Source organism: Filicampus tigris, chromosome 3 (genome assembly GCF_054856515.1).
Source record: "Filicampus tigris isolate MCC_2025a chromosome 3, RoL_Ftig_1.0, whole genome shotgun sequence".
In the NCBI taxonomy this organism is placed as follows: Eukaryota; Metazoa; Chordata; class Actinopteri; order Syngnathiformes; family Syngnathidae; genus Filicampus; species Filicampus tigris.
In genome coordinates this window covers 14,845,963-14,858,865 of record NC_141219.1, presented here as the reverse complement: position 1 = coordinate 14,858,865, position 12,903 = coordinate 14,845,963, and the positions used below count along the sequence as shown (strand labels likewise).

Below are 12,903 nucleotides of genomic sequence, written 5' to 3'. Positions count from 1 at the left end.
TGAATAATTCATGGTGGCAGCCGGCATGCAAGGTGAAAGTGAAACCTGATCTGTTAAACTTCACTAACAAGTAATATCGAAGGAAATACTTAAAAAAAACAATCCAATACAACAGCATTGTGTACTGGTAACTATTTCAAGGTATCTCTTATTTTCTCATTTACCGCATATTAGTGTCTCATAGCATGTAACAGGATACAGGTGTGTGTGTGCGCACGTGTGCGTGTGTCTACCCTGGTCTGTTTCATTCATCCGCTAACAAAGCATCAGACATGCATGGCGGGGACTGTGTCAAAGTGGCCGTCAGAGTCCGACCGTTCAGCAAGGTCAGTGTGTTTTATTTCTCTATAGCATTAAAGCCTACAGTATGTAGCCTTCAGTAGGCTATTGTAATGTACAAGTATATCGATCCATGTTCCCAAATCACATATCCTAGGACAAGTTATTGCACTATAAACATCATGTTGGTATCTGTCAAAGCAAGAACTCAACTGATGTTAATGTGGTACTTTTAACTTTGTATTATAGTAAATATTTAGCGACACAGAAAAAGGATGGATCGATGTACGGTAGTTGAAGTTCTTGGCCCCTAATGCAGAATTAATGTAGTATCCATCGAGCATCCAACAATTAGGGCTTGCTGGCACTAGCCTTTCACTGTCCTCCTGGCTTTCAGAGGGAGCGGGATGCGGACAGCCGCTGCATCGTTGCCATGGCAGCGAGCTGCATCAGCATCCAGGACCCTCGCGACTCTCAGTGCCGCCGCTCCTTCTGCTTCGACTACGCCTACTGGTCCCACAGCGGCTACATCGTCCAGGACCGCACTGGCCTCTACCTACCTGAGGAGGTGGGCGGGCGATACGCGGACCAGGTAAGCAGCATTGAGTACTTGGTGAGAAGTACTGTTCCGTACTGAAGTTGATTTTTCAGCATTTTCATTTTACTCCTCACGGTTGTACTTGTTACTACTACTACTTTTTATTTCGTACTATCATACTTCTCCGTAGCAAATGTTAATCAGAGATTGTGTGCCCACAAGTATTTATGAATCTAAAAACGTATATATTTTTTTTTTAGTAGGTCGTTTTTGAGATATTATGTATGGATTTTACCATGCGTTGTATATTTGTAGCGGAGGCATGGTGGTCAACTGGTTAGCACGTCCGCTTCACAGTTCAGAGGTCGTGGGTTCGATCCCAGCCCCGCCCTCCCTGTGTAGAGCTTGCATGTTCTCCCCGTTCCTGTGTGGGTTTTCTCCGGATACTCCGGTTTCCTCCCACATGCCAAAAACATGCTTGGTAGGTTAATTGGACACTCTAAATTGCCCCTAGGTGTGATTGTGAGTGCGGATGTTTGTCTCTGTGTGCCCTGCGATTATCTGGCAACCAATTAAGGGTGTCCCCCGCCTACTGCCCTAAGACAGCTGGGATAGGCTCCAGCACTCCCCACAACCCTTGTGAGGTTAAGCGGTATAGATAATGGATGGATGGATGTAATTTATAGCTATGACATTTAAAAAAAAAAAAATCCACCTATTGCAGAACCTAACTCTTAATTCCTAAATATTACAAAATGTATTACTATATTATTATTATCAAAAAAAATTGTTGACCAGTGTTATTTTCGAAACTACTGTAGTTTTTCCAATCTCCACAGATGACAACATAAAAAAAGATGTAAACATGAGATCAAATCCAGCGCGGTTACATTTTTGATTAATGTGCAACAAACTAGCATTGTTGTGGTGATTACATGGTGTCTTGTTACAGGCTAAAAAGCACCAATGTCTGGCATTTAAAATTATATTCAAAACCACATACAGATAAAGCGTATTTCGTCAGTCATATCATTAGATAACTTAGCATTTTTGTGAGCCAGTTAGCAAAAAATAGCAAAGCTGTAGGAACTAACGCTAACAAACGCTAGCTAGCATCTTTCTTCCACGTACGAGCACCATGAAAGTTAATAAAAGAGGGAAAGCTACAGAAATGTTTGGTTTGTTTTGGGTTTTTTTTTGTTTTGTTGTCCCAATCTATTTTGACACAAGTATCTGTACTTCTATTTAAGTACAGAGCGTGAATACTTTAGTTATGTCATTTCCGTTCAGGAATGTGTGTTCCAGGACCTTGGAGAAGGAATACTGGAGAATGCACTCCAGGTACCAAACATCTTTCTAGGAATCAAATAAGGTTCTTCTTTTTCAAAGAGACAGTAACCATGTAATCCAAGCTGCTGTGTTGATGCGTGTAGGGTTACAACGCCACCCTGCTGGCTTACGGACAGACGGGCTCTGGGAAGAGTTACTCCATGGTGGGCTACAGGCCCAATAAAGGCCTGGTTCCCAAACTGTGTGAGCGACTGTTTGAGGCCATTCAAGAAAAGCAGGACACTAGGCAATGCCAGGCGAGTATACTGTATCTTCATGTACAAATATTGTATTGGTATGTTGGTGTACGCTTGTTCTAAATGTCCTCGTGTTTGATGGACTCACAGGTCTTCTTCAGTATGTTGGAAATCTACAATGAGCAGGTAAAATAAGGCGTGATGTTGCCATGGTAGTGTATTTGTGCTGTCCTATTGAAGCGAATCGCCTTATGTTGGAAAGGTCAAGATAAGAACCTTATTGATTTTGAATGTTATACAACGCGATCTGGCAAGGCTAGCTGAGGTCATGTGATGGAAATTTACCAGAGCAGGCATTTGATTAGAAGTCACATGGAGAAGCAGCGTGTGGCTCATTGCCCAAGGTTGTTTTTCAATATTCAGTTCCAAGTAACGGCACACAATACTAAAATGTTTTATGTTATCGTAAGCCACCGCGACAGTATGCAGTTGGAACATTAACACTGCGGAAAGTGGAAGGAAAAGGAAGGAAATTGTAATGAACGAATAAAATAACCAATACAATATATGACAACATGTTTTTGAATCGTTGCGTTAGAAAAGCATTTCGCATAGCATTTAAAAAAGAATCAAATACATGCCAGAACAATAGAACAGTAGTACTGTTTTATCATTGCTTTATTCTCTTCTTCATCGTGATATCTTTAACTTAGTGAATTACTTCCTTTTTAAACTTCACATCTCACCAGGTGGTGGACTTGCTGTCCCGTGGTTCTCGTCCTCTTGGGGGGCTCCGTGTTCGAGAGGAGCAGCACAGGGGCTTCTATGTGGAGGGTCTGCGTACAGTTCCTTGTGATAGTGCAGCACAGGTGGCTGAGTCACCCTCATTTCTTCTACAGTACTTTGCAAGAAAAAAAAAAAAGGTGTATATCAAGGTGTATTATTCCAAACATGCTGTAGGTGGAGCAGCTAATGGAGCAGGGCACCAGAACCAGAACCACAGCGGCCACACACATGAACGCGAACAGTAGCCGCTCACACATGCTCATTGTGCTTCAGCTCAAACAGGTGACGTCCATTCACAAATCACTGAATGAATTACAAAATACATATTTTTAAGGATTATGCCTCCAAGAATTTCGCATCTTCAAAACCATTCTTTTTCAGGGGAATAAAAGGCATATATTTTTTTTTGTTATGGCTTGGTCAAGTTGATTAAATAGCTTACCTTTCAACAGTTATTTAGATGTTCACTGGCAAGTTTAAAAACCTAGAGTGAAATAATTTCAGAAAACGCCTAATGAAATCAGAGCTGGGCGTTCCGTCTATCTGACAGACCCGTCCGTTTATCCGTCACAGATGGTCGCCCTTTTGCTGACGGTGGGCGAACGATGGAACATGTTTCAAAATAGACGGATTAAGCACAGACGGAAACCACTTTATTTCGTCTGCCATTCGTCTGCCGTCCGTCATTAGTCTATTTTTGGCGGCGAGGAAAATAGTGAGTTGGGGGACAGATTAGAGTGAGGGACCAGGCTTTGAAGAGGCTTCCGAAGCGCATTGAATCACTCTTCAAACAACGTCCAGCAGGGGCTGGGGGTCGACGGTGTGTGCTAATGAAAGGTAGGCTCCGGTAACGACCAATCGCAGCCCACCGGTTTTCTGAAGCTGAGGCATGATCGGTCGTTATCTGAGCCCCTAGCACCTGTGATGTCATTTTCAGTCGAGAGAAGTGACAAAATGGCCGCCCTCCGAGATGGCTAAAAATGGGTGGATTTTGCTGCTTAACTCGTATTCCACAAACGCAATATCAACCAGAATGCCGTGTTTCAACTAGCGGGCCTGCCTAGGAGCATATTCTTGAAAAAAAAAATGTGTTTGGGTTGCCAGACCACTGCACGATTTCCCTCCATTAGAATGTGGTGTGTTACCGACTGTTCTCTTGGTGACTGAAGCCCCAATTGTCCATTAGCAAGTTCTTTGTTGCCGACGTGAACTTCTTTTGAAGATCTTGTCTGAAGAGAGCATCACCAAACAGTCCAACATTAACCTGGTGGACCTGGCGGGAAGCGAGCGTCAGAGATCGGCGTCGTCCGAGGCCGACCGCCTCAAAGAGGGCACGGCCATCAACTTGAGCCTCACCACTCTGGGCAACGTCATCAGGTAGGCATGGCCGGCACATTGAGACATTTGATCCAAATCGGACTATTTGTTTGCACGTCTTCTTACTTTTCAGCGCCCTCGCTGACATGGCGGTGGGGAGGAAGGCGGTTCACGTTCCCTACAGAGATTCAGTTCTCACTAAGCTGCTGCAGTCTGCTTTGGGAGGAAACAGCCGCACTGTTATGGTGACACTGACGCGCCGTCACTGTTCATGACGCACGTGGGTGCAATGCATGTTCATGTTTTAGATTGCGACACTGAGCCCCGCTGACATCTGCTATGAGGAGTCTCTGTCCACACTCCGCTATGCTGAGAGGTACAATGGCAACATTTCTATCGGGTGCCTTGCTCGAGGGCACCAAAAGCCATGAAAGACCATGGAAATGGGGAGCTTTCTCCTTTACACTTTGTCACTGACAATGAACGCTTCAGTTTCACATGAGAAATTGGTGCCAGAAGTGGGGTTCATTTCCAACCCCAGATTTGTGTTTTTAATCCTTGTTCACATTTACCACTACGTGTACTACTATATAATAGTAATAATTATTTATTAAATGAATATTTAACATCAAGAATAATCATTAATAACAATAAACAATAGTTGCCGTATTGTAAAAATATGACTTTGATGGTATTGATCAATTTGAATATTTTAATATACAGTGTATTTTTATAGTTAGCTTTGAGAATTGATATATACTAAAAAAAAAACATTGACTTGCTCAACCGGTACCTCGTAATTGCATTTTGTTTGTTAAACTGAAAAATATTACCCTTTTTAACCCTCAAAATACAATTGCTTTAGTCAACATTTATGATATCGCTCATTTTTCAAATTACACGCTGTCCTTTTAGGGCAAAGCACATCCAGAATCGCCCTGTGGTGAACGAGCGCCCCACCGAGCGCCTGGTGAAAGAACTCAAAGCCGAGAATGCCAGACTGACGCAACGACTCAGTCGACTGGGCCACGATGGACGCAGCGCCAATGATGAAACCAGTAAGGAAGCTGGCCTGGATCATAACACAATTCCATCCGTGTGGGATTACATTTATGTGTGCGCGTGCGCGTGTTCAGAGGAGATCCGTCAGCTGCTGACACACAACGAGCTTCAGATCAGAACCATTCACACTTTGTGGGAGCAACATCTGCAGGAGGCGCTCAGGGACTGGGAGCAACAGTACGCCAACATCACACAGGTGCATTGCACACACGTCCCAATGGCTCCTGTCCCGTTTTTTCTAATGTGTGTGTTTGTGTGTCAGGAGAGGAGAATGATGCAGATGCATCCTTACATCCTGAACATCAACGAGGACGCTCAGCTATCTGGTGTGGTGAAGCTCTTCATCCAGGAGGGTCGGTAATTTGTTTATTCGGCACTGTGACATGGATGACAGTATTAATGCTTCTTCACTTCTTGGGAAAAAAAAAAAGTGTTCATATGAATTTAGCAGTCAAATAGTAAGGCCATTTTTATCATTCAAAATCTAAAGGAAGGAATTATAAGAAAAGTCACTTTAGACTCAAGTACTCGAGGAGGCTGCCGATACTTAAAGTGGAAGTCAACCCAAACATATTTTTTTCAAGAATATGTTCAATGCAAGCCCACTAGTTGAAACAAGGCATTCTAATAAATATTGTGTTTGTGGAATAAGAGTTAATCCACCCGTTTTTAGCCATCTCTGTAAATGAAAATGACATCACAACTGCTCAGGGCTCAGGTAACGACCGATCACGGCTGACCTGTTTTCTGAAGATGAGCCGTCATTGGTCGTTACCTGTTGCAGCTTTGATGTCATTTTCAGTCGACAGAAATGACAAAATGGCCGCCCCCTGAGATGGATAAAAAGGGGTGGTTTTTGCTCTTTAAGGCAAAAACAAATAATCTTAACGCAAAAAAATAAATAATCTGATATCGCGTAAATCCTCCTCTGTGATACTGTGGCAGTTTGTCACATCATCTGCATCAGTAAAAAGATCTTTGTCCACATTTTTTGCCATTGTGTTAAACGTAATTTTATATATCAAAAAGTGCCAGAAGTATCGATACTCGGTATGTCAAAGAGTGAATACTCGTACTGGTATCGGTCTGAAAAAAGTGGTATCGAACATCCCTAATTTTATGTCAGTAGAACTCGTAATGTCTCCCAGTAATTCAATGATCAAAACTGTCTGATAATAAAAAAAAAAACACCAAAAAAGATACATTCGTAATAATTCTGAAAAAGTTACCTCAGTAAAATCAATACATTTTCTCAATGTTTGAAAATACTTTACAATTTTGAATTGTAAAATAACAAGAATAATAACAGCGACCTTCATGCTCAGTTGTCCTGACTGCGGCTGATTTGACCTAGCAATGGACTACTGTATCTCATTCTTTTAGGTGAATGGGACATTGGCCTTGGTGAAGACGGCCCTAGATCCATCTCCATCAAGGGTTTAGGGTACAGATGATGCTTGCTCGCACTGAGGCCGGTTTAAGACACAACAAGTGTGTACATTGTGTGTTTGTGTGTCAGGATCCAACAGCGCCATGTTGTGCTGAAGAATAAACAGCGGCAAGTAACGCTAACCCCGCTAACGGGGTCCAAGGTGACCGTCAATGGAAGAGCGGTTTCTCAGACTACTGAGATGCAGCACCTGGTGGGTGTCACCACATAGTATACCAACAATTGTGTCCTTGCGAGTACATGATATTCTGTTTGGTGTCCATTAAGGACCGACTTATTCTCGGGTCCAACTGCGCTTACCTTTATATCGGTTTCCCGTCCGAGAGGCTTGCTAACGACTGGACTTGCTACGACTATGACTACTTCCTGTCCGAGCTGGCCGCCGCCGAGGGCATCCACCTAAGTGAGCGAGTGCTCTTAAAACTGAAAGTTGATCATGATTTTTTTTTTTTTTTTTGGCAATAAACACTTAACTCTTGTTTTGTTTAGGAGAAAGCAGCACAGATTCCTGTCAGACGGATCCTAGTTTGCTGGCCGTCTTTTATGACTACATCAAATTGATGCCGCTGGTGGCTGAAGCCAACCAGATGAGCCAGGAACTGAATAAGGTATGAGGTAAAAAAAATAACAATGCAAAAAAACTAGCATTGATTTATGTGGTAACTTATAACACTTTAAACTAAGGCTATTTGAACATACACATGAAGACAGGCAATATGAAAGCACTCACAGACACATATTCTTAAATTCATCTTTTAAAGCGGAAATCAACCCAAACATATTTTTTTCAAGAATATGTTCTATGCAAGCCCACTAGTCGAAACACGGCATTCTGATTAATTTTGCGTTTGTGGAATATAAATTAAGCAGCAAAATGCACTCGTTTTTAGCCATCTCCGGTGGCGGCCATTTTTGTCTTTCGTCGACTGAAAATGACATCACAACTGCTCACAACGACCAATCACGGCTGACCTGTTTTCTGAATCTGAGCCATGATTGGTCGTTGTGAGCAGTTGTGATGTCATTTTCAGTCGACAGAAGACAAAATGGCTGCCCCCGGAGATGGCTAAAAATGAGTGGATTTTGCTGCTTAACTCATATTTTATATTAATCATATTGCCTTGTTTCAACTAGTGGGCTTGCATAGAACATATTCTAGAAAAAAAAGTTTGCCTCTACTTCCGCTTTGAGTCAAGGCACCACTGTATACAGTACGAGTTTCACTTTTTTTTAATATACTGCTGAAATAAAAAAAATAAATAAATACATGTCTGACTTGCAGGGTGTAGGGTTCAAACTGGAGATTAAGAATCTGGTGCTGTCGGACTCAAAAGGACACGACCTGGAGAAAGAGATTGTTTGCAGAGTCACCTCAAAGCACACCAAACAGGTTTCAACATCTCTCTCATTTAATTATTACTTGTATAGCAGAATTACACGTCATTTTTAATTGCTTTTGGAAAACGATAACAAACAGAGTCTAGGTGCCTCAATTCAACCTTTGCAAATTATTGTGACCTGGTTGACTGACATTCTACAGAGACATAAAGACACAACACAATTTTTAGCAAGCAGATTGGTATTTTTATTGCTATTGTGACAGAAAATTACAAAGGCCATCGTGTTATTAGGCAAATTAAACACATTTATTATGTCTAGAAATTTTAAAAATTTGTTTGATCCTCCCATTGTTAGATATGGATGTGGTCCAAGGCAAAATTTGTGAACCGCAAATTCCTGATGGAAGAAATCTACCAGCAACATCTGGATGAGGTGAAAGGCGAACACGTAATTTCAAACATTAATGATGAAAGCTTTTGGAAGAAAATGCATTCTTGTTGCGCATTTGCAAGTATGACTTGAGCCGAATGAAATATTGTCAGACAGGAGAGGGCCTCTCCACTGCTGCCCTGCCCAGAGACAAAGACCCTTTTTGGGATCCGGTCGAGCCGCTGCTCCTGGGCACCGCTCACCTCTGGCTGCAATCATTGGCCTTCCGTATTCCTGTGGATGAGCAACTGGAGGTACGGCACACACACATGCAAATACATACATAAGCAGCTACAGGGATCATCATGACACTGATGACTGTAATGATGTGTATGTGTAAGGTGCTCGGGTCTGAAGGGAGCGAGGAGGCCATTCTGCAAGCAAAGCTGATTCCTTGCACTTCTGATGGATTGTACAACACACACACACACTACATAATGGAAACTCCACATTTGAACACAATCCATTACCTTGGAGTATTATTTTAACATTTTTTGCCATGAATTGTATAAGAAAGTTAACAACCACAGAATAAAATAATACAAAACTGAAATAAAATGAAATGACCTTCTGGTGGCAGTTATCTCAACTCACTTCCCAACAAGCAGCAGTTTGGCTCGTTGGAATTGAGTGGTGTGGTCATAGTAAAACTAAAGTAAAACAGCTCAGCCTTTTAAGACCCCCGACAGATGACATTACAAGGGAAAAGGAAGCGCTTCATCACCCACTTGTACAAAATCAGAGGTTCCAACTGTCAATCCAACAAACTCAAGTCACACCCTTCAATTCACCTCTCACACTTTTCAGGCCTCTGGGCGAAGATGACATCCTCATCGACCCGTCTGAGCTGCTTGGCCGGCGTCTCGACGTCCAGCTGGTTGTGGAGCAATGTTTCGGTCTGCGCTGGATCAGAGACGCTCGCGATCGAGGCGTTCAGATTGGGTCTGCTTCATGGATGAGATGATGCTAGATGGACGTAGCCAGCGAGATGTTATCAAGCATTTGATTTCTTTTTCGATTGCATGTGTTAGTTTCCGTCTTTTGGACAGCGGCAGTCGTCTCTACACGCCGGCTGCGTGGCACCACCTCAACCCCGCGCTGCATCACAAAGTGCACTTCGCCTCCCTTTGTGTCTCCCAGCAGCTACTCGACTACCTACAGAGCAGCGCTGTGCTTTTGGAGCTTTGGGGGCTTCAAGGTGGGAGTGTGAGGAGGCAGCTCAGTCACTGAGGATGTTAAATGAAACAAATCTGTTTTTAGATCCGTTATTTGTTTCGCACCCAAAGGCAGATGTTCGGAGGAAGTCAACCATGTATATAATGGAGAAAATTTGTTTCTGACAGAGGGCTGCGCTAGCTTGGTATCGTCTGTGGAGGGCGCCAGAGTGAGCACGGAGGGTATTCTCATCATCGATGACAGTGGCGTGGCAAATACTGTTGTGAGTTTAATTTTTCATGTCTCCCATTGGAAGGGTTTAAAAGTAATGGAATGCACTCATTTCTGTATTTCAGGAAAGAGTAGCCAGGGGGTGTTCATTTACAAATATTTGCTTCATGACCTTTTCATGAATTTTCCTATGATTTTCTCAATGACTATTTTTGACAAATGTAGTGATATCAACCCTGTGAGCTCGAATTATCCACAAGAGAGGTTTATTTTGGAGAATGTTGAAAAGTGTTTGCCAGCTAAGATTCTGTCTTAATTATCAAAGTAAAAATAAACAACATAGGAACGTCATGTGACTTTGAAGAGTAACTGTAGTCTGATGACTTGGCTGGGAAAAGTAACGCGTTAGCTAAGTCGTTACATTTTGGAGGAACACGTTAGCGGCCTACTGAGGACAGTTTCTACAGAAAAATGAATGGATGCATTGACTACACATCTAACATGCAGCTTTCAGACTGCGTCGAGCCGGACAGTTCACTGAGCAGACTTCAGAGGGACCTTGAAGAACAGAAAAGAGTCAACCACAACTTGATGAAGGAGAATCAACGTTTAAGAGGGCAACTCAATGTGGCCACCAACGGTAACACAATCACAAAATCTTACATCAGTCACTTTCCGCAATGCCACATCTTTCCTGTAGGAGGCGACGGTGTGCGCAGTCGCTCGGTCCGTCCCAGTTGCGACGCAGAGTTCGCCCGCTCGTTGAAGCGGTTCTACCACAGCATGACCTCAGTCAAGGCTCAGCTGCAGAGTCTGCGCAGACGCAGGCCCAGCGTACGTACGGGCACGCTTCTACGCGGTCACTTAGCGCCGCTGCTCGTTTTCCGCTGTGTGTTTGGCAGGAGTCATGTGACCTGCTGGGACTCCACCTCTTCATGGACGAGCACAGCGGCCTGTTGAAGGACTTCTCGGAGCAGCTGGAACAAAGTGTGTCCGCCCTGAAACATGACGTCGCCGCCATCGTCCGACGCAAGCGGGAACGATCGGGAACCTGGTCTTGACTCGTGGAAATGTTAGTCGAAGCACTTACGCAGTGTGCTTTGGAAAATAGAAAAACGATGATCAAATATGTCATTTCATTCAAGTTTTGAGGGGAAATTAATGATTTGATCTGTTATTCATAAACCGTCCCTGCTCTACATTTGCATAAATATGAGTGGAATTCAGGATAACAGTACATATCACATTCAATCGGTGTTTGGAACAATTGACAATTCCGAACATCCGGGCATTTCACGATGCAACGCGCCTCGTCGGTGAAAACAACCCACCGTATTGTATTGCTTTTGCCTGTGACTAACATATGAAGCTTGCAGAAAATCAAACAAAATTATCATTCCATATTATTGTGTGGACCCTGAACGTTGGTAAACTGAGTGAAGAGAGTGGAACTGGACGGTTCGGAATGGAAGCTAACCAAGACGGCAGTGCTTTGTAGCGAGCACTTCCTAAGTGGTAAGAATTGTTCTCGAGTGTGATAAAATGTACTGTTTTCTTTCCTACATATTTCAGGCTTTAACCAGCTTGTATAGTTCAAAAATAAATAAATAAAAAATCACAAATGAAATGACAACGACCCAAAGTTCAGAGTTTGTTTTCACCGACTTGACCGCCATCTTGACTTGTGATGTCATTTTGGCATAAGCCCGGAATTGTCAATACTTTAGATCTCAACCTGGGGCAAAAGCAAACATTTTATTTATAGAGATTTTTTTATGTCATTGAAAAGGCAGGTTTCATTATAAATCTGCAATTTTATTGAACAAAATATGGTTCATATACAGAGTATATGTATTGAACTTTCTATAGCACTGTTTCTTTAATTAAAATACTGCTTGGTTTTTCTTTTTTTTTAATTTGTCTGGATTTTTAAAAAACTGAAAACCCAGTACATTACTTATTTTACTCGAAAATGGGCGAAGATAGCCCTATTTGAAACATTTACAACGTTTCTAATTTAAGCTAAATTACCCCTAAATGTGCTTGTAAATTGTATTCTATTCTAATAATACATCAAATCTCATTTTATTTTTATATAATCTTTATCAGAACAAGAACAATGTAGTTCCAGTGATTTTCAACGAACCGAACCAATTGAAACAATTAGTGAGCGTAAAATTGGGGAAAATAATGTTTTTTGTACATTATTTTTACATTTGTACAAAAAATCTTGAACTATATTTGAATCAATAACACTGGGGAACACAATTTTTGAGTTAGGTTTGACGGCTTAACAAATTTTTGGGTGTGGAATCCAAAACGGGTCTCAGTTTTTCTCTATCACGTCACGTTTTTGAGCTATAGTTATCCCTGTTTTTTTTTTAAATATGAAATAAATATGTATGTATGTCAATAAAATACTAATATGGAATTGTAACAATTTTGTAACAAAACTAAACAAAAAAAAAAAGCATAGACCGAAATAAAAGACAACTTTCCAACTTTAGCAGCAACCTTCAGCAGATACTAATAATGATGCTTATTTTGCTACTCCAGCACTACGCCTCTAAATTCATACTATGTACTATATAAGATGGTTGTATTACAACGAATCAGTGGAACTTTTCTTATCTGGCAGACTGTGGAGAAAAAACTTGATGTGGTAAGAAAAAAAAAAAAACCTGACTGTAATTTTGAAATGAGCATGCCAATATCAGTTTTAATTTGCATAAAAATCGAACCCAACAGAATGTTTTTTCAAATTGCTCACCAGTGTAACACATTTTCAT

At 41.8% G+C, this 12,903-nt stretch overlaps 1 protein-coding gene across 1 annotated transcript; it reads left to right on the top strand.

Moving 5' to 3' along the window:
- Positions 1 to 272: 272 nt before the first annotated feature.
- Positions 273 to 12,552, top strand: kif28 (kinesin family member 28). The gene is made up of 27 exons (XM_086025542.1): positions 273 to 326; positions 677 to 871; positions 2,108 to 2,158; positions 2,251 to 2,403; positions 2,494 to 2,529; positions 3,093 to 3,212; positions 3,304 to 3,411; positions 4,352 to 4,506; positions 4,580 to 4,691; positions 4,755 to 4,822; positions 5,362 to 5,504; positions 5,583 to 5,704; positions 5,771 to 5,861; positions 6,892 to 6,952; positions 7,028 to 7,151; positions 7,226 to 7,361; positions 7,448 to 7,566; positions 8,241 to 8,348; positions 8,654 to 8,746; positions 8,842 to 8,982; positions 9,070 to 9,140; positions 9,536 to 9,670; positions 9,760 to 9,926; positions 10,072 to 10,166; positions 10,622 to 10,754; positions 10,815 to 10,948; positions 11,017 to 12,552. The coding sequence occupies exons 1-27, from the start codon at positions 273 to 275 to the stop codon at positions 11,173 to 11,175; spliced, it is 3,084 nt and encodes a 1,027-aa protein (XP_085881668.1). The 3' UTR covers positions 11,176 to 12,552.
- The last annotated feature ends 351 nt before the right edge of the window (positions 12,553 to 12,903 follow it).

Coding starts and splice junctions, on each gene's coding strand:
- kif28 (XM_086025542.1), top strand. CDS start 273: ATGCATGGCGGGGACTGTGTCAAAGTGGCCGTCAGAGTCCGACCGTTC. Junction 2,530..3,092: donor TGGAAATCTACAATGAGCAG/GTAAAATAAGGC, acceptor ACATCTCACCAG/GTGGTGGACTTGCTGTCCCG. Junction 5,862..6,891: donor GAAGCTCTTCATCCAGGAGG/GTCGGTAATTTG, acceptor TCATTCTTTTAG/GTGAATGGGACATTGGCCTT.